This window comes from Cataglyphis hispanica, chromosome 11 (genome assembly GCF_021464435.1).
Source record: "Cataglyphis hispanica isolate Lineage 1 chromosome 11, ULB_Chis1_1.0, whole genome shotgun sequence".
NCBI lineage: Eukaryota > Metazoa > Arthropoda > Insecta > Hymenoptera > Formicidae > Cataglyphis > Cataglyphis hispanica.
In genome coordinates this window covers 925,780-948,488 of record NC_065964.1, presented here as the reverse complement: position 1 = coordinate 948,488, position 22,709 = coordinate 925,780, and the positions used below count along the sequence as shown (strand labels likewise).

General features: G+C 28.5%; 1 protein-coding gene across 3 annotated transcripts in view; it reads left to right on the top strand.

The window, feature by feature from the left end:
* Positions 1-272: 272 nt before the first annotated feature.
* Positions 273-22,709, top strand: part of LOC126852992 (proteoglycan Cow) — a 335,529-nt gene continuing 313,092 nt past the window's right edge. For all 3 annotated transcript variants that reach the window (XM_050598350.1, XM_050598351.1, XM_050598352.1), the window contains exon 1: positions 273-769. In XM_050598350.1, the coding sequence (XP_050454307.1) occupies positions 653-769 (117 nt within the window). In that variant the 5' untranslated portion in view covers positions 273-652. The remainder of the gene's footprint in view (positions 770-22,709) is intronic.

The following is a 22,709-nucleotide window of genomic DNA, read 5'->3' as shown; positions in this document are numbered from 1 at the left end:
AAAGATTGGTTACGAAATTCTCGAAATGGATCTAGATATTTTTCTTGTGTTTTTCTCCAATTAATTCTGTATGTACAAATCTTTTTTCTCTTTTTGTCTGTCAAGCCGTGGGCTACATCAGGTAGGTAGGTAGGTGAACTAAACAGCTAGAGGTATTGACTGGTGCAGTGTACCACCCGCTCACTAATCCTGCTCGCCACCATGCCGAAGACAGCCGAACAGATATACAGTGAACAGCGGAAACATCCGAGCAGCCAAGTGACATGGCGGCTCTTCGGTCTAGCACGCGCTATCGGTCCCCTTCTCTTGCTTCTCAAGCACTGTTCTGAACGCGTCGTTTGTTGGAATCCGACCAATAAATGTGCGCGCGCCAGTAATAGTGCAACGGCAGCAGTAGTGGCCTCACTTCGCATAGTCACAACTTGTTCGGCTATCGAACTGCGTGTTTTCATTTCGTGTAGAGTGTGGCGTATATACGGCAAGTTTAAGTTTTGCGTGCGTGTCATCGGTTGCATCCATATACACATACAATCATTCCACGGTATTCTCTTTTTTCCCTTACGTGCGTGATATAATCGGGTGTGCTGATCTCACGCGTGCGCGCATTTTCCGGTGCAATAAGTGATCATTCGACATTAAAAAAAAAAGAAGAATGATGGTAGGAGCTATGCGATTTTCGTGGATATTCATAGCCACTGTAATCCTGGTTTTAACCATAGGAGTGAAATGCAAAAGAAAATTTGATGGAGATTTCGAATTTGCTGAAGAGGTGAGTCAAAAAATATAATAAGTTATTCTTTGTTCCCTTTTTTGCTTGCTTATCAAGCAAAAATTATGGGCAACGATAAGTTGACAAAATGTTCCCTTTTTTCTTATCAAAATAGAAGAGAAATATGTGCTATGACAGATACTTGTCTCTTGAATATTTATTAATCGGAAAGTCATAATTCGCCATTTATTCGTACTCTATGATAATAAGTTTCATTACCGGATAAAATGTGAATAAAAAACCAAAAACATTATATACAAAACAATAAAATAATAATGGCAATATCTCCGCAGGAGTGTTTTTCATTGCAGATTGTTGCAAAACATTCATTTTTTGATAGTTTACAGTTTATTTCAAAATTATGGCGACAGTTGTGAGCCGATTGAACCATCCGCCGACTCTGCCGCGCCTCCCTCTCTCTCTCTCTCTCTCCTCCTCTCTCTTCTTCCCTCTGATTCTTAACATTTTTTAAGTATCAAAATGTCAACCAGAGAATGCTGCCCTTATATCCATAATTTGAATATATAAATATTTAATAGAATACAATTATTTTTTCTTTAAATAAATATCTAACATTGTTATACAAATATAATATGTACTATAGATGCATTTTATCATATTCGTATTTTAATAATAATCATTAATGATTGATTCAATTGTTTCACCTTTAGCACACGCAGAATATTAATAATATTATTCGTTATTTCCATTCAAATCTCATACAACACAGAACTTTGCAATTGTATTGTAGCAATGTTGCAATGTTGCAAGTTGCAACGTAATATTATAGACACATTACAGGAATACGTAATTGCAATATTTCATGAAAAATGTTACAGCAATTTTCTAGAAACGTTATAAAAGATAATATTATAAATGTATAAATCTCTATTTCTTGATTAAAATAAATTCTTAATTATATGTGTGTATATGCATACATGCACATGCAACATAAAATTAATAAATGAGAATAAATGAGAAATTTTTCTTTGCTACAAATTGATAACTTTCAAGAATATTTTAAGAATCATTGCACATATATAAATAGTAAAATTTTTAAATAGAGGCGAATGCATAAATCGCTATCTTAAGATTTAGAGAATTCTCAACTGTGATTGATAGTGATCAATATTTAAATTGTATATATTTCAATATTTTATTAATAATTTTAATTTTTCATTAAACATGATAGAGGAGAGAGAAAGAGAAAGATAATATCATGTGCGATAAAAATATAGTCATAAATTTATTATACCTTTAAAAATTGAATAGTTTACGAGAGATATTTAATATGACATAATTTTGGGCGTGTGAAGTTAGCACACCGACATAAAAATTTTATAGTTCCAATTAGAGTTCCATCTTCCTTTTGAAGTTTTGAAGAGTTCTTTGATAATAATTTAAAGAGTTCCGATTTACGTCATTATAATAGCATTTAAAAAATGGAGTGCTAACTTCATACTTGATTTCAAGATCGAATAGTTTTGAACAACTCATTTGTTTTTATGTCCTCTAGAGCTCCTGATAAATAAAAAACATTTTTGATTCTACAAAAAAAAATAAAAAAATTTTTTTTTCTTAAAAACAACTATATTTTTTCTTAAAAACTATATGTTTTCTTTGTATTAATAAAATACAAAGAAAAAAAAATTTATTTTTTTTAATAGTTCTGATTAATCACAATTTTTATATGTATTTTATTAATACAAATAAAACATATAGTTTTTAAGAAAAAAATATATACCTGCTTGCAATAATTAGCATTATTATTTAGCTTAGTAGCGCCAAGTTTTCTTAATTAAAACTCCAATTTTTTTATTTTGTGTTAATTTTTAATGTTTAAGATTTATTGTTATTTTTATAGAAAAATATCTATTTTCTACTATTCTTTGTTAAAATGTTTCTATTTAAAAAAATAAACTAGTTTTTAATAAGATTTTTTTATTTGACGCAATTTTGATATTATTACGTTTACAGAAAATTAAAACAATTATTTTGCACACAATTTATTTTTAATACAACAATTTTTTAAAGATAAAATAATTGTTTTTTGTACAGATTAAAATAACAAAATAACATTATTTTGTAAAACAGTTTTTTCAATAACATATGTTTCTCACAACTGGCACGTATATTTGGCGCATTTTTATCTTTCTTTTTTAAAAGTAAATTTTTAATATATGTATATATATATATATATATAAAATTTTTGCACTTATTTGAAAACATCCATATATATCCTGAGTATTCTGAGGTTAACCACTACTCACAAAATGTACAGTGATTACCATATATATATATATGTATAGGGTGTCTGATAATAATCGCCCCACTCATAATGTGCACATAAAGCGAATTAAACCAAGCAGAAAAATTCTTTACTATTTTTTTGTATAATGCTTAATGAAAGAATTATTATTGAGTAAAGTCTAGCCAATCATCGCTGATCATTAGCCAGACGCACGTCAGTGAGCCGCGCTGTGACAGTTAAACGCTCACGCACACTATCGCGCCCGGCTAAAGACCAACAATAATTAGGCAGATTTTACTCAATAATAATTCTTTTATTAAACATTATACAAAAAAATGGTAAGGGACTTTCCTGCTTGGTTTAATCCGCTCTATCTGCACATTACGAGTGAGGCAATTATTATCAGACACCCTGTATATATATATATATATAACCCCTTTTAATTTTCGCCAAAGAATCTCTTAAAATTTTTCGCACTTATTTGGAAACATCCATATATATATAGAGAGGGCAACCGCTATTCAAAAAAGTATGTACAGTGATTACTATTTCTGGCAATAGATTTTATTGCTAGCATTGTCATTATATTGTTAGTAATGTTGATTTATTCTTAGTATTTTTATTTTATTGCCAGTATTACCAGTACTGTCAATACTGCTACAGTATTAAAGAGTAGTTCCTAGTGTATTAGTTTTTTTTTCTTATATTGCTAGTATTTCAGTGTATTTTTTTAAACATATTTTCAAAAATTATATTTATTTTCTTTATTTAAACACTATACACCAATAGTAATTTATGAAAAATTGGAAATAGTTTGGTAAAAAATTGTAACAATGAGATCAACTCAAGAAACAAAATAAATTTATTATTCTTTTTATTTTACATAACAGATAATGTAACAAACGTAATAGATAACATAATAGATAATATAACATATGAAAATAAAAATTTGGTACATTACTATCTGTTATATTAAAACTAAAATTTATATTATATTAAAACTAACTCTAAATATTTTAAGAAAATATAATCAATAAAGTAAAAAATAATTAATTATTTTTAATTTTTGAACATTTTTTGGATTTCTGTACTTCTTTGTTAATTGTAAAAGGATTTATATCATTTAAAGTTATTGGCCCATACAATATAATTTTTTTATCAACTTTTTGAATATTATCTTTCTTTGGCCATTTAAATTTGTCTAAATTGGCACATAAAAATTTAATTTTACATATATTTTGTTCTACGTAATATCTTTTTTATGTACCAACCTGTATCATAATAAACACAATAATATTTTTCACATTTTATTTTCAGTTGTTTATTTGATTTTTCACTTGCACTTGCAACATTCGTACCACGAACTTGGTACAATCTGTTACTAGACAACCTATTTTTATTTTGATACAGCCAACACAGTGAAGATTTTCTTATAATATATTTTTTCTTCATTATTATTTACATCTAAAAATAAACCTTTATTATTATCTATGAAGTTAGTCGTATAATCTCTTAAATTTAATTCTGTTTGATTTTTAAATATTAAGATATCATTTTACAGATTTTCCAGATCTTCAAAATCTTTATTAGCATTTTTTTCATTATTTTGTTGTTTTATAATATCATTGTCATTTTCTTCTTTTTCTTCATTTTCTTCTTCACCAATTAAATGTCGAATATTAACCTTTCAAGACTTTCTTTTATTTTTTCTTCAGTCATATCCATTTTTTAATTTTATTGCAATATTTAATGTATCATTTTTAACGGAATCTCAAATATGTAAAATTTTTTCTATAGAGGAGTTTTTTATGGAGTTTCATCAGATTTAAAAATTGAAATGTCAGAAGAAATTCCTAATCGATTATTTTCTTCTCGTAGAAATTGAAATATATCTCCTTAAATAAGAATATGCATTACAAAGTAAATTAAATTCTGATAATCATGCGACTTAATTCAAATTGATAGTGTTGCGTCCGCGGATTGAAATCGATATAAATCGAATCGCGCACGACGCAACCGGCACTCACACTCCGCGTCAATAAATAATAACACTTATTTGTAAAAGAACGAGAACTTTAATACAACACAGAACAATATAAACTGAGAACAAGAATAGAGAACAAATAATATCGCTTTAAATCAAATACATCCGCGCGGATTGACATCCGTCACAAGACTAAGATAGCGGCTTGAAACACAAGATGTCTGCCGTTGTTCATCAACACAACTCCCTTAGCGATATTAGGGAATCATCTCCTAGAGACGGTACCGCAAACTGCCATAAACGATACGCAGAGACGAAATATATAGAAGCGGACGTAACAATAATATAAATTAAACTTACTTAAGTCAGTACTTATTTCGTTTAAAATTTGCAGTCGATTTAAACGTCTCAAAATGCTCAATAAACTAAAATTAACTACTGTTGAAAAAGTAGATGTCATCATGGATTATTTATCTGAAAATTTTTTCGCATGGCTGACTGCTATATAATCAAACTGATTAGTTTTTCGAAATTTTTCGACTAATATTAATAAGCCATGTGCATTTAATTCTATGCATGTGTAAGCTTTGGAAGTTATAAAATTTTTATCGATATTATAATTATTTTCCTGCAATTATCTTCTCCATAATCTTAAAAAAAATGTTATATACCACATAGAATATATGCGCTCTTCAATTTTTAACTTTTTATTTAAAAAAAAATTAAGTATATTTAATTAAAATAAGAAATTGTTTAGTGCCCTCACTAGAATATTAGTTAATAATTCTCGAGGTGCACATAAATTTTTGACTGCGTCAAAATTCATATGATCCTTTGCTGAAAAAAGTTTTAGAATTTTATGTATGTATATAAATAAATATTATAATATTTCAGATATTAATTGAACTAAATTAAACATACGTTCAAGATCATTATCACATAATAAATGTTTGTCTTTGGAAAATTGTTTTATTAATTTTTTTACATGTTCTGGAGATACAATTTGTGAGCCCATTGGTAAAAATACATTAGGTTTTAAAAATCTCGTTTTCATTTTTGTTCCAATATGAACCGTATTTTGAATACATACCGGTTTCTTTACATATTCTATCTAAAATAATTAAAGATTTATACAGTTTGTTACAGTATTTTTTAATTAAAGTTGTTAAATTAGAAATGTTATTAACGTTATGCTATTAAAAAAAATTTATTAGTCTATATTTGTAACTATGAAAACAAAACTTATTTACCTGAAAATAAGAAGAATACGGTTTTTTAGATGATAAAGGAATTTTAGACCATATTTTCATGACTTTTAAGCATCTCGTGTCATCGTTACTTGAAAAGCCAGTTATTTGTATATTGAGTTTTTTAAGTTCATTTTTTAAAAACGTCTATCTGGCTAAGACGTCATTATGATTAAGTTTGTCATTTGCAAAAACTGTTAAATAAAATGCTGGTGCGTTCAACAAGCGGTTGAGCTATATACACATACGCATTACACCAACAACATTATTTGAAAAAGCATTTTCAATGCCTTTTACAGAATTTACGTAAACATTATTTTTGGGAAATCTATTGTCTTTACATGAAGACACAAAGCCAATCATTCTATTACTTTTAGAATCCTATGTTATGTTCTTAATTATTGCGGTTTGATCTTCTGAAATAAATACACTTAAAGTATAATTTTGTTTTGTTAAGAATAACTTCAATTCTTTTAATCGAACAATCATCTATATTACTTTCTTTATCTAAGCATCTATTAATTGTTGTAATTGATAGTAATATATTTTGTAGATTAGCATGTAAAAGTTTATAAAACATACGACCACCAACAATAAAGATATATAAACTGAAAAGTTTTAAAAGTTCAGTAAATTTATTTCCGTGTTTCTTGTATTTGATATTTTTTGCTGCCGTATCTCTTAAGCAATCTAAAAATGAATTTATATTCGGGAATTTATTTGCATTTTTCATATTAGTGATATTTAATAAAGTATTTTGTATGTCAAGATGATCTTCGGTAATCGTTGTTATAGATTTAAGAAAATAATCCGTAATTTTGATTTGGGATTTTTCAAATGCTTCAGTCTTTTAATTTTTGTTGTTGTCTGGTTGCAGTATCTACTTTTATATTTTTTTTTTAATTTGGGGTTGGAACTCCTTATTTAACGTTGCAGAATTGTTAGCCTCCTCACTTATTTACTCAAAGATATTGCAATAATGTTTACGATTTTGAAAATATTAAATTTTTAATTATGCATAACATACTATGGACATAAAAGTAAAGTCACAAAAAATAAGTAATTAATAATATTAATTTGTTATATTATTGTTTTCTACATTAAATGCTCTCAAAATAAGCTATTTCCGAATTTATTGCTTGTAGTTTAACTAGACAAGACGTGATCAGACATGTGATAGTGCTAATTTGCCTACAGTTGCCTACAATAGAGTTAAAGAAATAAACATACCCTTATCGTTTATTTATCTCGTCGACTTGTCCGAGCGATAAATATGTATATTTTTGTTACGAGATATATGCACTAAGTCTGTTTCCAAAAGGAATCAGTGCAATAATGAAATGGGTATGATCGATGAACGAATTGACTCGTTCATGTTCATGCGCATTCATTTGTTTATCGCGTGCGTTCAGATGCTTCTTTATGCTCGTGCAGATATTTCTTTCTTTCGCTTTCGATCTGAATCCGGTTTCACAATGCATGTTTATTATAACATTGTCATAAAATACAAAAATTTTTATTAAATTTTAAAAATTGATATGTATATTCTAGTAAATAAATAAATGAAAAATATTAATGAATAATAATGATTATATGTATAGTAGGTATAAACTTTTTAAGCAATTTTCTAAATTTTCTCTAATATATACATATATACATTTTCTCTATTATATTAAATTATTTAAAAAAAAACTTATCGGATACGTCTCTTGAGATAAATATAAAATTAAAGAAGTCTTTTCAAACACTTTATAAATGCTATAACGCTGTATTAATGATATATTGTTACATAGTACACATGTATTGCTAACTATACTGTGCGCAATCTTTGCTTCGTGTAACTTGGCGCGAGACCGTCTCTTGACAGCGAAGTATTGCCAATATATTCTTAATGTACTGCTAATATACTGCAATGTATTGCCGTGTATTGCCATGTGTTGACATGTATTGTCATGTATTGCTATGAATTGCTATGTATTGCTAGCATATTGCTAACATATTATTAGTATTGTCTCTTATTGCAATTATATTACTGTACTGTCACAATATATTTCTAATGAAATGTACAATGATTGCCACAGTGGTCGACTCCTCGATATATATATGTATATATATGTATATATATACACATATATACATATATATATATATATACATATACATATACATATACATATATATATATATATATATATATATACATACATATATACATATATATATATATATACATATATATATATATATACATATATATATATCATATATATATATATATATATATATATACATATATATATATATATATATATATATACAGGTGTATCAAAATAGTATAGTGTCCTTAAAGGGTCGTATTCCTGAATGAATTCTAAAACGATTTTTCCTTTACGAAAATTTCATCTGAAGCTTAGTTTTTACATTATAAAAGGAAATAGTGAGCGATTTATGGGATGAGTACGCTGTAGCGCTCGAGTCAGCTGTAGCGAGCGCCTCGCGTAAACGCCTGCATCGAATGGTAAGTTGCGCCGCCCCTACCATATGTACTCGTCCCATAATTCGTTTACTATTTCCTTTTATAATTTAAAAATTAAGCTTTAGATCAAATTTTCGGAAAGGAAAAATCGTTTCAGAATTCATTCAGGAATATGATTCTTTAAGAACACTATACTTGTTTTGATACACCCTGTATATATATATATATATATATATATATATATATATACATATATACATATATATATATATACATACATACAGGGTGTCCTGTATTTTCAATATATGTACATATACATATACAGGGTGTTCCGCAACGTGATGTCCACACTGTGTATTTTTTTTTGTCATTTTAAGTCAAAAAGTCTTAATACATACACATATGCCTTAAAGTCGATAAAGGGAACAAACAAAATTGCATAAAATAAGAACAATATTATTTATTAAAAATAATATTATTTATTCATAATTAAACAATAATTAAACGATAATTAAATAATAATTTACTTTATAAACTACTATATAAGTTGTTCAAAGTGACCACCATTTTGGTCTACACACACTTCTGCTCTTTGAATTATTGATGTTGTAGAACGCAAAAGAAGTTCCGTATATTATTAGAAGCATCTGTTATTTTATTTGATAACTGCTGCCGATTGACTGGCTTATCCGCATAGACTAGAGATTTTATGCCCCCACAAAATAATCCAGAGGAGATAGATCGGGAGATTGCAGGTCAAGTAGTGCTCCATCTTGTTGAAATCACATTTGTGTTCTAATATTTAAAGGCAGATCTTCAAGAAGTTCGCAACTGTTCTTGTAATAAATGCAAGTATCGTTCAGCGTTTAAATGGTCTTCAATAATGGTGGGTCCTATTAGACGATTACCGATTATACCGCACCAGATATTCACTGAAAATCGATTTTGAAAATGTGTTTCAGTAATTCGCTTCAGTTCATGTGCGACATAGTTCGTTATCTTCCGCACATGCTATACATATAATATTTTTTGTAATGCCTCTTATTTCCGCACTAGTGCGGAAGGTAAGTCATAAAGGTGCTTTTCTCGCATTAGTGTGAGAAATAACTACTTTTGCATATTTTTTTTTGCTGTAACTTGGAACAAGCGACTTTAGGGTATGTGTGTATTAAGACTTTTTACTTAGAATGACACAAAGAATACACAGTTTCAGTGTGGACATCACGTTGCGGGACACCCTGTATATATATATATATATATATATATATATATATATATATATATATATATATAGATGTTTCCAAATAAGTACGAAAAATATTAGATGATTCTTTGATGAAAATTAAGAAGGGTTTTCATATAAACATATACTCTTATATTCCTCCCTCAGGAATTACTCCCTTCCAAAGGAGAAGGTAAAAATTAAATTTTTATTTTTTTTCAAATTTTTGATAAGTTAGAAAAATAAAATTTGGTAGATTGATAGAAATCTGGTAGACATTTCCCACAGTTAGAAGAATACTTATTAATATTTTTTTCTTGATTTTCCCGTATCGTACAAGAGGATGAAATTAACAACTCGTATTCAATTTTTATTAGAACTTTTTAACGGACTAGAATATGATCATCTAAAAATATGCGTTAGAAAGCTTGATTCCTTTAAAAACTTTTTTATTTCTTTTATTTTTTTCATAATCAATAATTTTCAAGAAAAAAAAATAAAATACATTATTATGCCATTCTAAATGGCATAGATTTCGAGTTACAAAAAGTTGAATTTTAGAATAAAAAAAGCAAGCAAAACAAAGTTATAGTAAATGTTGGAAGAAATGGAACAAAAATAACACAAAATTATAATTAAAAAAAAACCTGATTTTTATTTCCTCCTTTGAAAGAGTATAATTCTTCAAGAAGGAGTAATATATGAATATATATTTATATGAAAAATTTATTTTTAATTTTCGACAAAGAATCATCTCCTAAAATTTTTTGCATTGTTTAGAACACCCTATATATAGGGTATCCCACTAAAAGTGGCCACCCTATTTTATCTTTTAAATTAAAAAAGACAGATTGTAATATATATCAAATTAAATTATTTAAACTAAATTTTATGAGCGTAGTGATTCCAAAAGCTATCTGTGTTAACAGAGAGATATGTATAATTTTTTTATAATAATGTGAATATTTTGACATGAAAAAAATTGTAGCATTGCTTGACACAAATATAACAATATATAATATAATATAATGTAAATATTTTACATATTGTATGAATTTTATCAATTTGAAATATAGTGGGCGAAGTCTATTTTTTCATTTCATGTAATATGACCAACTTCAGAGTGAATATTATAACCAAATGATAATATGATATATATCAATTTCTATTAGACAGAGTCAGGAGTTGGCCATAACAGAGGGCAGAAAGTGAAAAGGTAGACGTTGCCCTCGATACTTCAAATCGATAAAACTCTATAATTATATAATGTATAAAATATTCACATTATGTCATATATTATTGTATTCATTTCAAACAGCGCTACAACTTTTATTCTATTGAAATATTTATATTATAAAAAAAATTATGCATATTTCTTTGTTCGTTAACATAGATAGCTTTTAAAAGCAACCATTGTACTCACAATAGAGTTCAATTTGAACCTATAATTTGATAAAAAATAAAAGGTTTGGCTACTTTTGGTGGGACAACCCGTATATACCTGGTGTGTCAAAAGTCTGGATACACTCAAATATTTCGTAAACGTTACATTTTAGAGAAAAATATTTCAGACAAAAGTTGTAAGGCTTAAAAAGACGCATTTAATGACAATATTAATTTGACCATAGGTGGCATTGCCAAAGTCAGGTTAAGGTCAACTTAAAATTTTTAAATAGAAACCCACATTTTTTATTGCATATTCTTGTAGATTATCTCGAGGGCTTTTCAAAACACTATAATAAAGTATTTTTTTATTAAGAATTTTTTGTTATTTAATCTTAATCTGACATATTTTAGTATAAAATATAAAATATCTCAAAAATTATTTAGTGTTCGATAATTGTATCGTAATAATTTTATGTACAGAATAATAAGATGAATTAAATGGTGTACAGAAAATAATTGTTTTTAAAAAAAAGTATGCAATTATTTGCAATATATTTTTTCTGGAAACGGTTGAATATTTCGTAAACAATGCATTTTAAAAAATAATGTTTCAGACAAAAATTATAAGGTTTAAGGGATGTCACTGCCAAAGTCAGGCCAAGGTCAACTTAAAATTTTTTAATGGATACCCACATTTTTTATTGCATATTCTTGTAGCTTATTTCGAGAGCTTTTCAAAACACTCCAATAAAGTATTTTTTCATTTTTTCATTAAGTACTTTCCGAGTTATAAGATTTCAAAGTTGCAATATTTTTACATAAAATATGATAAAAGTAGGATAATCCGAATTTTTTGAAACATGCATAACTACAGACATGTGGGTGAAAAGTTGATTTGACCTTGGAATGATCTGTAATGGTCAACTTCATCCCCTAACATGACAACATACAAGATTATTTTGTATTTTATGTAAAAATATTGCAACTTTGAAGTCTTATAACTCAAAAAGTACTTAATAAAAAAATACTTTATTGTAGTGTTTTCGCCCTCGCAAGGGGAGGAGCGGAACATACTGCCTCACGCATATACTTTTTAATGAAAAGTAAAATTCCACATGGGTTTACAATTTTTCATGCAAAGAGAGGTTCAATTCATGTACAACCCATGTAGAATCTCACTTTGCTTTAAAAAATATATGCGTGGATTTTGCCCCACCCTGCGGGGGGCTCCACTATAAATAATCAGACACATAGGTTCGTGTTGAATCTCGTTTCGCGTGAAAAGTTGTAAACCCATGTGAAACCTTTCTTCGCATTAAAAAGTGTATGCATAGAACAGTGAATTCCCCCTCTACGGAGAGGCTTTATTTCCGAAAGATATAACCTAACTCAAACCAAATTTTAATTTTAAATCAGAAAAAGGTTTGGATTAGATTATATCTTCTGGAAGTGAAACTTCCCTCCCTAAAAGGAAGGGCGGAACTGTATCCACGCACACACTTTTCCATTCATTGAACAATTGTGGGGTGGACCTCGCTGTGCCTTGTAAAGTACATTATAGGGGGACGTAGACATAAGGGGTTTGCTTTTTCCCTCCTCGCCCCTACGGAGGCCTCCACTTCCGGAAAATGTAATTTAACCCAAACTTTTCAGTTTTAAAAGTAAAGTAAGTTGCATTGTTTTTCATTGTCACATCACGTACAAACCTTGATTTTTACAAATCTTCATTTGTTAATAACTTTTTAATAAACAACAAGCGACAGCTAAAACCTTTTGGATGTAACTCAGGACAGTGACTTTGACAATATATGTCAAGGTCATTAGGGCTGGGTCCCTTTAGTAAAATTTTACCATAAATGTATACAGGGTATCTCAAAAATTACCGACTTTCTCTTAAAGGCAGATTCCTTGCAACATTTTAAGAAAATTCGAATACAAAAATCGAGGCTATAATAGTTTTAAAACTGGAAGCAATTATATTTTACGAATGAGAGGGCTGAGATTTTGCGTGTTATATAGGTACATCGAAATAACAAGTGAAAAAAGTGCTTTATAAATGGGCTTTATAAATTCTTTTTATTATTTTATGATGATCATATAAATGTACAATAACATTGTCATTATGTTTTTCTGTTTCTCTACGCATTGCATTAGTACATTTTCTTTACTAATAATGAATGCGAGAACTAAAGGCATCTCAAATCATTCAAACATTTGCATGTTTGAACATGTTTCATCATCAGCTTTCAAAATGGTCGATCAATATCATGAAGGTGTCTGCTATGCGAGAAATAAATTGTAATAGAATTAGATTTGACATTTATTTATTTTGCATTTTGCAATATTTTGGAATCTTTGTAATGAAATACAAATTGTAACCGTTTTCATAATATATCATAATAAACACCTTCATTGTAATATTGATTGATACTTCGACAGCTAAAGTTGAAACATGTCACAAATGTTTGAATCATTTTTGAGATAGCTTTAGTTCTCATTCATTATTCGTAAAAAGAATGTACTAATGCAATGTATAGAGAAGCGGGAAAATATGTAATGACAATATTATTCTAAATTTATACGATAATCATAATATCTTAAAAAGGGCATCCCATTTATAAAGCACTTTTTTCACTTGTTTCGCCGTGCCTGAGCGTGTGAAATCTAAGCTTTCTCATTCGTAAAATATATCGCTTCCCGTTTCAAAACTATTACAGCATTTTTGTATTAGGATTTTCGTCTTGAAATGTTTTAAAGAATCTATCATTAAGAGGAAGTCCGGTAATTTCATATATATATATTACAGGTCCGAAGTCGGTCGCATCAGTGCAGGTAGATAAACTGAGAAGAAAAATCCTATACCATTTTTTGTCTATAATGCTTAATAAAAAAATTAATATTGAAAAATCCTATCATCACCGATCTTTAGCCGACGCACGTTGGTGAGCCGCGCGCCTAATAGTATGAAAGCGCTCCGCCACTACTCCGCATCACTGCCAGACGCGTGGCTCACTAACATGCGTCCGGCTAAAAGTCGGTGCTGATTGGCCAGATTTCACTCAATAACTCCTTTATTAAGCGTTATAGAAAAAAATGGTACAGGACTTTTTTTCTTAACTTTATTTGCTCTACTTGCATACGACGGGTGGTGTGACTGATTCCGGACAGCCTATATATATCTTGCTTATTAAGAGTGAAAAGTAATTCACATTTTTCTTTATTATTTTTAATATACTATTAATAGATTATATTGTTCACAATACTAATAAAGAATATATATATATATATATATATATATATATATATATATATATATAATATAATATATGTATATAAATACATTTGTAATAAGTAGATATATATGTGCAGTTTAAAATTATTGTAATAAATGTGTATTGAATTTAAAATTAGTGAGTTAATTTTTAAATATTGTAAAAAGTTTGCTTATATGAAAAGGTGAGGCTATATATGTATAAATACTTTTTTATGTTTAGGATTTAGAGATCAGATAATCACTTCATATTTACTTTTTATCAAATATTATCAACATTATTTATTTATTATCAATAAATCATCAGTGCTCTTACGTGTTCAAGATAACTAGTGTAATATGTAACTTTATAAAATATATTGATCCGTTAAGCAAGAACTGTACATAGAATATATTTATGGAGTATATTGTTTGTTTAAAAGTCAGTTTAGTCCACTTTTTTATTTTTTATTTTGTCTATAATTGTTCTTATTCTTAAAGAATTAAATCTATTTCACCACTCTATAAACAAATTCTGCATGTATAATTCTTGCTGTTTCTATAAAAAAATATGATATTCCAAAAATATATTCTACATTTTGATTTTGCTATTTTTTCTGAACAGACTAACAATAAGATACTTTAGTAAATCTTTAGTAAATCTGCATGTATTACACGAGCTATATATATATATATATATATATATATATATATATATATATATATAGCACATGTAAGAGCATGTAAAAGTTATTTTGTACATGTAAAAGTATACACACTAATGATTTATTTATAATAAATAAATATTAGGGATTGAATAAAATTATTAATTTTTTAAATAAAAATTATTTGGGATCTTTTAATTTTTAAATAATTTTTTTTCTGTTTTGAGCTTTAATTTTTACATTAATATTTAAACAATGCAAAATAATAAAACAATAAAATAACTAAACTAAATAATAAAAATAAATAAAATAAACAATAAAAATTCGTTTTTACGTTATTTCAAGATATAAGATATAAAAGTTAGAATTTGTTTTAATTAATATTATTTAAGGAATTAAAAGCAAGATAGATATAAAAGAAAAAGCAGATAATTTTTTGTTTTATTACGAATAATAGGTATATAAGATGAAATTTGAAAAAATATGCAATAAAAAACAATTACATGTATTATTCAATATTTAACTTCAAAAGTAAGATATTTTCCAAATTATTTTTATTAATATTTGTTTTCATGTTTGATTTCTCATTGATTGTGAGAATAAATTTCAAAACACTAAATACCCGTTCCACACTAACTTGTGCAGCAGAAACATTATGAACTGCTAATTGACTTAAAATTTTTTAAAATCTGTTATCAATCTAATAGTCTAATATATTTATTTATAATTTTTTTTGGATTGTTTTAATTTCAAGTAAAACTGCTTGTAATTCGGAATGATCTTCGTTTTCTTCATCAGACAAAGAAATATACATATCGATTTTATCCAAATATCTGTCGAGATTAGATGTTATATTACTTACACTATTATTATTACTGTTATTTGATTCTTTTATTAATGTCGAACTGAAAATAAGAAGTGATTCCTCCTGTTGAGTATTTTATTCTGCAAAAGTTAAATACTCAGGTCCTTGCTGTGATTGTGAAAGCTTTTTAACTGTAAGTAGTTATTCACACAGGTTTCTTAAATAAAGTTTTGTCCTATCAGCTTTTTCTACATTTAAAAGTTTTTTAAAACGGAAATTCAAAAAATTGCCGATAATTTTTTTATCATTTTTTAATATTAATTGCTTACGATTTTTTAGATTTTATAAAGTAGAGCTGAATAAGGAAATACTATTGATTTCACATTTAGTTTTAGTTCTCATCAAATTTTAACAAAATCATCTAGAGATAACTTGAAACTTTTGTAGTTTTAAAGATGCTGTTTTCATGGGAGCTAACACTTTGATCAATTCTGCTATCCAATGTACACTTAAGTACTATTAAGAATTTCTTGACAATCATGTTTGTTGTCATAGTAATTCTGCAATGCTATAAGGCATTCCAACACCATATGTTGAATTCCAACATGTTATTATTTCTATAAATGGCTTTTTTAAATTATTTTGCGATAAGTCTATCCTGTGCTTCAAAATACTATTAAATTCCTAATTTTAATTCGTAATTTTATTAAATTCCTTGTTTTATTTATGAGCGACTCAATAATTGTTTTTTTTTTTTTTAAATTGTTGATTGCCAAATGGCAAGTGATGACTGCCAAGTGACTACATTATCAAACGCAATGATTTACATAATTTTAAACTCTTGCTGGTTCATATCAGTCATTTTATGAATGTCTTTGGATACTGAGGAATGGAACTCATCAGGGCTAATTTAAATATTTTTTAATTGTCTGTTTCACTTTGTTTCATCAAGTTTAATTATTTAAGGACAAAGTTTTAAGGACACTTGATTTCACTATGTATGATACATTGCTAAATAAATAATCAATAAATTTATCCGTAATGGCTAGAAATTCATAAAGCTGCATTATTATGCTTATTTCGTCATTTTTAGCGAAACTAAACAATAATCCAAAAACGTACTGATAGTGATACAATAACGAGCAAGTTTAGAAAAAAAATAATATAAACAAATATAGGATATAAAAATAGGATACAATGAAAAGATGATACAAGTAACGAAAATTACGATATTTCAAAATTGCATATTTCAAGAATCAAAAGAGAGCGCCATGAAAGCATATATTTAGAAATATACTTTCTATTATATATATATAAAACGAAATTAATTTGTGCTGTATAAATTAATGTCAACCATAAACATATGGAATAGATCGATTTTTGTCGTGAGAGGCAGTAGAAGTAGAAATATGTGAAGGATAGCAATCCCCACAATGCTATTTTTGTCATTACTTGAATAAAAGTAGTAAGGATAAAGGCGAATGAGGGAAATACATGTGCATCACTGATCTATACATATATTACCTATACATATATGGCATATGACAAAAAACTGTGAACAATTGAAAAACAATTGAAGCTTGAAGTTGTGGCCTCTGTCTACAGTATGGCGTCTTTGTGCTTGCGCTCCATTTGATGTTTCCATTGAATAAAGAAAAACAGGAAGGAGAATTTGGTGTTAAGCAAGCGGACAGAAATGACTATATATAAGTGGACGCTCAAAATAGCCGTTCAGGGACGAATTGCAACATGATGGAGTTCTTGAAGTATCAATGCACCATGATGCTCTGATGATCTTACAATTAACTCTTATTAATAATATATTTTTAACCTGATATATGGCTCTTCCTCTCACTTATTTAGAATCGATGATCGTGTAAAATAAGTGCAGACTCGAAAAAATAAGGCAATGACTGTACACAGCCTTGAAAAAAATGGACGCTCAGGATCGCTTAAGATGTACTACCGTTTGCGATAAATCTACTCCCATTACCGTTCCCCAAATACACTTTTATAACTATATTATAACGATTATGATTATAACTCAATGTAACCGAATATAATAAGTAATATTACAGGAATGTAATATGTAATGTCTTCGTTACTTGTAATTTTCCATTCAAGAAAGCAACTATGTTATATAGCAGTTATACATTTAATTGTTTTTGTTTTAACAATTATAATAATGCTATTTTATGTTAAGAAACATAATTGTAATAAAATTAAGATATAACATACTGATTTGGAATTTATATGTATAATTTTATTATATGTGAATGTTACACTATAATTTTTAATTGTTTTTGAATATACATATAATGTAGCACAAAAAGAGTTTTAATTTCCTGTTGCTCTTTGCAAACTTTAATTCTCATGACTGAAACTCAAATGCGAGATAAAAGCATCGCGCTTAGTGATGAAACAAACGAACTAATGGTTAAGTACTGTTTTTATGTTATATATTAATTTTATTACAATTATATTCTTAATGTGTCTATAAAATAATATAATATTAATAATTTTATGTTACATAAATATTATATTACATAAATATTATATAACCATTCTAACATATATTTAATAACAATAATATACAGATAATATATGACAAATAATAAATAATATATAATAAATATATAACAGCTGTTATTTTAATTTTTATTCCAATGTTATATAACTATTATAATATATGATTCTTTCCTGTTCTTCTTTATTCAATGGCTATTTCCGCTTCAAAATGTAAGATTCTTTGCTTTCATTGGCCCTTAAATATTTTGAAGCAAAGAAAGTGTAGGCATATACAACTTTATTGGCTTCCAATGTTTTATTGCTCACAGACTTTGAGCTGTGGATACTAATGTATTCCATATTCAGATGATACATTGATCATTGATGTGCATGAAAGAAGGCACTTGCTTTGCTTTCACTTTTTCCTATGCGTCAGTCTTCACTATGCATCAAAAGAAAAAGACAAAATGCTATTTCTGTTCTTCATATGTTTTCATTCATGCTGCCTTTCACAGCAAGGATTGGTCCATCTTATATTTTTATAGCTTATAGTTTATAGTAAGAACATTTTCCTCGTCATTTTGAGCTACATAAAAGTATTGCAATTCTTACAAGAAATTTTTTATATACCACATTTTTGCAAGATTGTGTAGTCAAACTATCTTTGTGTACATGAATAAAGAAACGCAATTTAATAACGCTAATGTATTATCGCATTGTATCATAGATTTGTTTAAACTGCTAAGAAAAATTAGTCATAAGAGATATTGAAGAAAGAGGGATGCTCCGCGCGTGCAACGTAATATATCAGCAATGTTATTGGTGGTTTTAATGTTTATTTTTTTCCCTTTCACGATAATATTTTTAAACATCATGGAATATATGAAATATAAAAATTAGTGGATAACCAATAGTTAACAAGGTTTACGTTTTAATCGTGAATTCCAGATTTTTTTGGCGGTATCTTGGATGAGAAAGTAAAAACGCTATTGATACGGCTAATGATCGTGCTTCTTTATGGTAAAAAAATTCCTTATAATTAAGATATCTGTCAAAAAAGTAGATTTATAAAGTCAGAATTAAATTCTATAAATCTAAAATTCTATATCCATCATTAACATAATTGTAATGTTCAGAAAAAGTAATACTAAGAAAATTCAATCAGTTATCAGTTTTTTTCAAACATGAATTACAATGGATAGAAGTTTCTAGAAGAAATTGAGCATGATGGATAGAACTGCTAACGTCACATCGTTCACATATCGGAAATAAAAAGGGAGATTGATAGAACGAATCTCAATCATCCTACTCTTCTAATATAATATAATATCAAGAAACACCGGAGATATGGGGAATCCACAGGTTGGTAGCAATGACTATTATTCTTTCTCACTTATAACTTTTAATTACAAAAAAGATAGAATGGAAAATGATTATGGGATACGTTTTTACAATTTATTACCAGTATTTTCTGTAACCTAGCTAAAATTATTTAGATGAAATCATTGCTTTATTACTTATATTTAAATTATCTTGTATTTATGTTTATTTATATTTAAATTATTTTATTTAGATTTATGTATATAAATTATAAATATAATATAAATATAAATTATTGAAGTATATATTATTTTTATTTCTATCTTAAAAAAATGTTGATAAATATATAAAGTTGGTAATCTTACGCTTGATGACCTTGATCTTGACATATATCGTCAAGGTCATCGTCCTGAGTAACCTTGATCTTGAAAAAAGTGGCACTCACGATCTGTTCAAAAGTTATAAAGCATTAATATAAGCATAAGCAGAAGCATAAATTTTAGTTTTAAATTAGAAATAAGTTTGAGTTAGATTATATTTGCTCGCCATGAAGCGTAAAGGGGACGGAATTTACCGTATCTACATATATACTTTACAACGCGAAGCAAGGTCTACCCAATAGTTGTGCGAATGGAAAAGGGTATGCGTAGACGCAGTGGGTTTCGCCCCCTCTCTGCGGAACGGCACTACTTCCAGAAGATATAATCCAAACCAAATTTTACTTTTAATGAGAAATAGATTTGGTTAGGTTTATTGTTTTATAGTATAGTTGATTATCTTCCGGAAATGGAGTCCCCCATAGGGGAGGGGGGACAAAATCTACCGCATCCATACACTTTCTCATTCACACAACAATTGTTGAGTGGATTTCGCTTTGCGTTGTAAAGTATATGCGTGCACACAGTGAGTTCCGCCTCAATCCCTCTATCGGAAGATACTTAACCCAAATCTATTTCTGATTTAACAACAAATTAATACAGGGTGTCCCAAAACTCCCAGATGTGGAATGCACTGCGTGATTGTCCGTGCCAGAAGAAGCAACTTTTTTCTCTGGCAAAATTTTGTCTGAACGCTATTTTTTAAATGAGAGTTATTTAAAGTTGTCCAATTAGCGTTTTAGATTATGCGTTTTAGATTATGCGTTCATCAGGAACGGCGCACAACGCGCGCTCATCCGCGAAAATATCAATAAGTCATGGTTAAGTTGTTTTTTTACTATTTAAGATTAAAGATTTTATCACGCAACTTTTTATTAATGCATAATATCTGAGTTTATCGGTATTTTGAATAAAATTTACTTGATGAAAAGAGGAATTTTTTACTTATGCTTCTGAAAGAATGACTAAAAATAAAATAACATGCTGAAACAACCCATACATAATTTTTTATGTATGAAATATTGTTCTAACGTTTTAAAAATATTTGTGGCCGAAAAAGACTTGAAAAAGGCCGATAGAATATTAACGTTTTAAAAATATTTGTGGCCGAAAAAGGCTTGAAAAAGGTCGATAGAATATTATTTATAATGAATGCTCGAAATGCATGTTTTGCATTCTTGTGCAAGCATTTTGTTGTATTTGTGTAAAAGAAATTAATCGTAAGAATCGAACATCTTTTAAGACAATTTTTATTTTTTATATAGTCCGTAACGACGAAACAAACAACATGATAGCGACATAACAATTGACACACATGAGCGATGCGACGTACAGGAAATCGATCTGCAAAATCGATCGAACATTAAAAAGTTGTCGGCGCGGGATTTTCATATCCATGGTGTGACTTTAATATGATTGTATATCATATGCAACATTTTTTCCCTCCAAATAGAATTCTTTGGCCATATCTGTTTGGCGGGAGGCATATCCTTGTTTATCGACGAAGAAGAGATGGAGGAGAGTTTTCTTCACAGTGCGGTGAGCGATTATCTGGGATCGAAAATTCAGGTTCCGGCGATATTGTGGCAATGGAAGATGCTGGAGTGTTGGCTATAGGATTCGGCGGTGCTGTTAGAGGTATTCTCCATAAAAAATGTAAATGAGAAAATACTTCTTGATGTTGGTTCTGTGAATAACGCTCCTTATCCTCGAGTCTTGCTTCTGTGTTATGGTAGAGTCAGATTTAATTAACATGACGTTTGAAACGTTTCTTGTTGTAGTCTATTATGTAATGGAAATCGCCTGTGCGAGAAACAATTATTTCAGACACCTACTTATTCATGCGGAAATTTCCTGAGAGGAAGTACACTCGTTGTCCCGACTGGAATTCTCGGAAGGAGGAATTAAATAACATTTGTTGCTTTTACGAAATTTCTAGTACTGACATTTGTGGCCTCACCAGGTCGAGGCGAGTGCGCAAATTGCGTCCTAAAAACAGTTGGATGGGAATTTTCCAGTGGTAGTGTTGGGAGCTTTTTGGTACTGTCGTAATAATTTGTTGCAGTAAATTCTTCGTCGTAGACATCGCTTTCACCGTTTGGATACATCGTTCAACTTGACCGTTTGTCGCTGGATGCTATAGTGCTGAAAGTTATTTATTATTGTGAAATGTTATTCTGTTTCTTTGAAGAAAGATTTTAAACTGAGCAGCGGTAAACTGGGTACCGTTGTTTGAGACGATGATTGTTACATAGCGAATAATTCATCCAGAATTTTAATTGTAGCATCTGTTGTGGATGAATTGGTGACTTTGACTTTAAGTCACTTACTATAAGCATCGACGATGATTAGAAGCATTACACCTGCGACTGGCCCTGCATAATCGATATAGATTCGTTCCCACGGGGCCTTCGGATACTCCCAGTGATGGTCGCTGAATTTGGGCGGA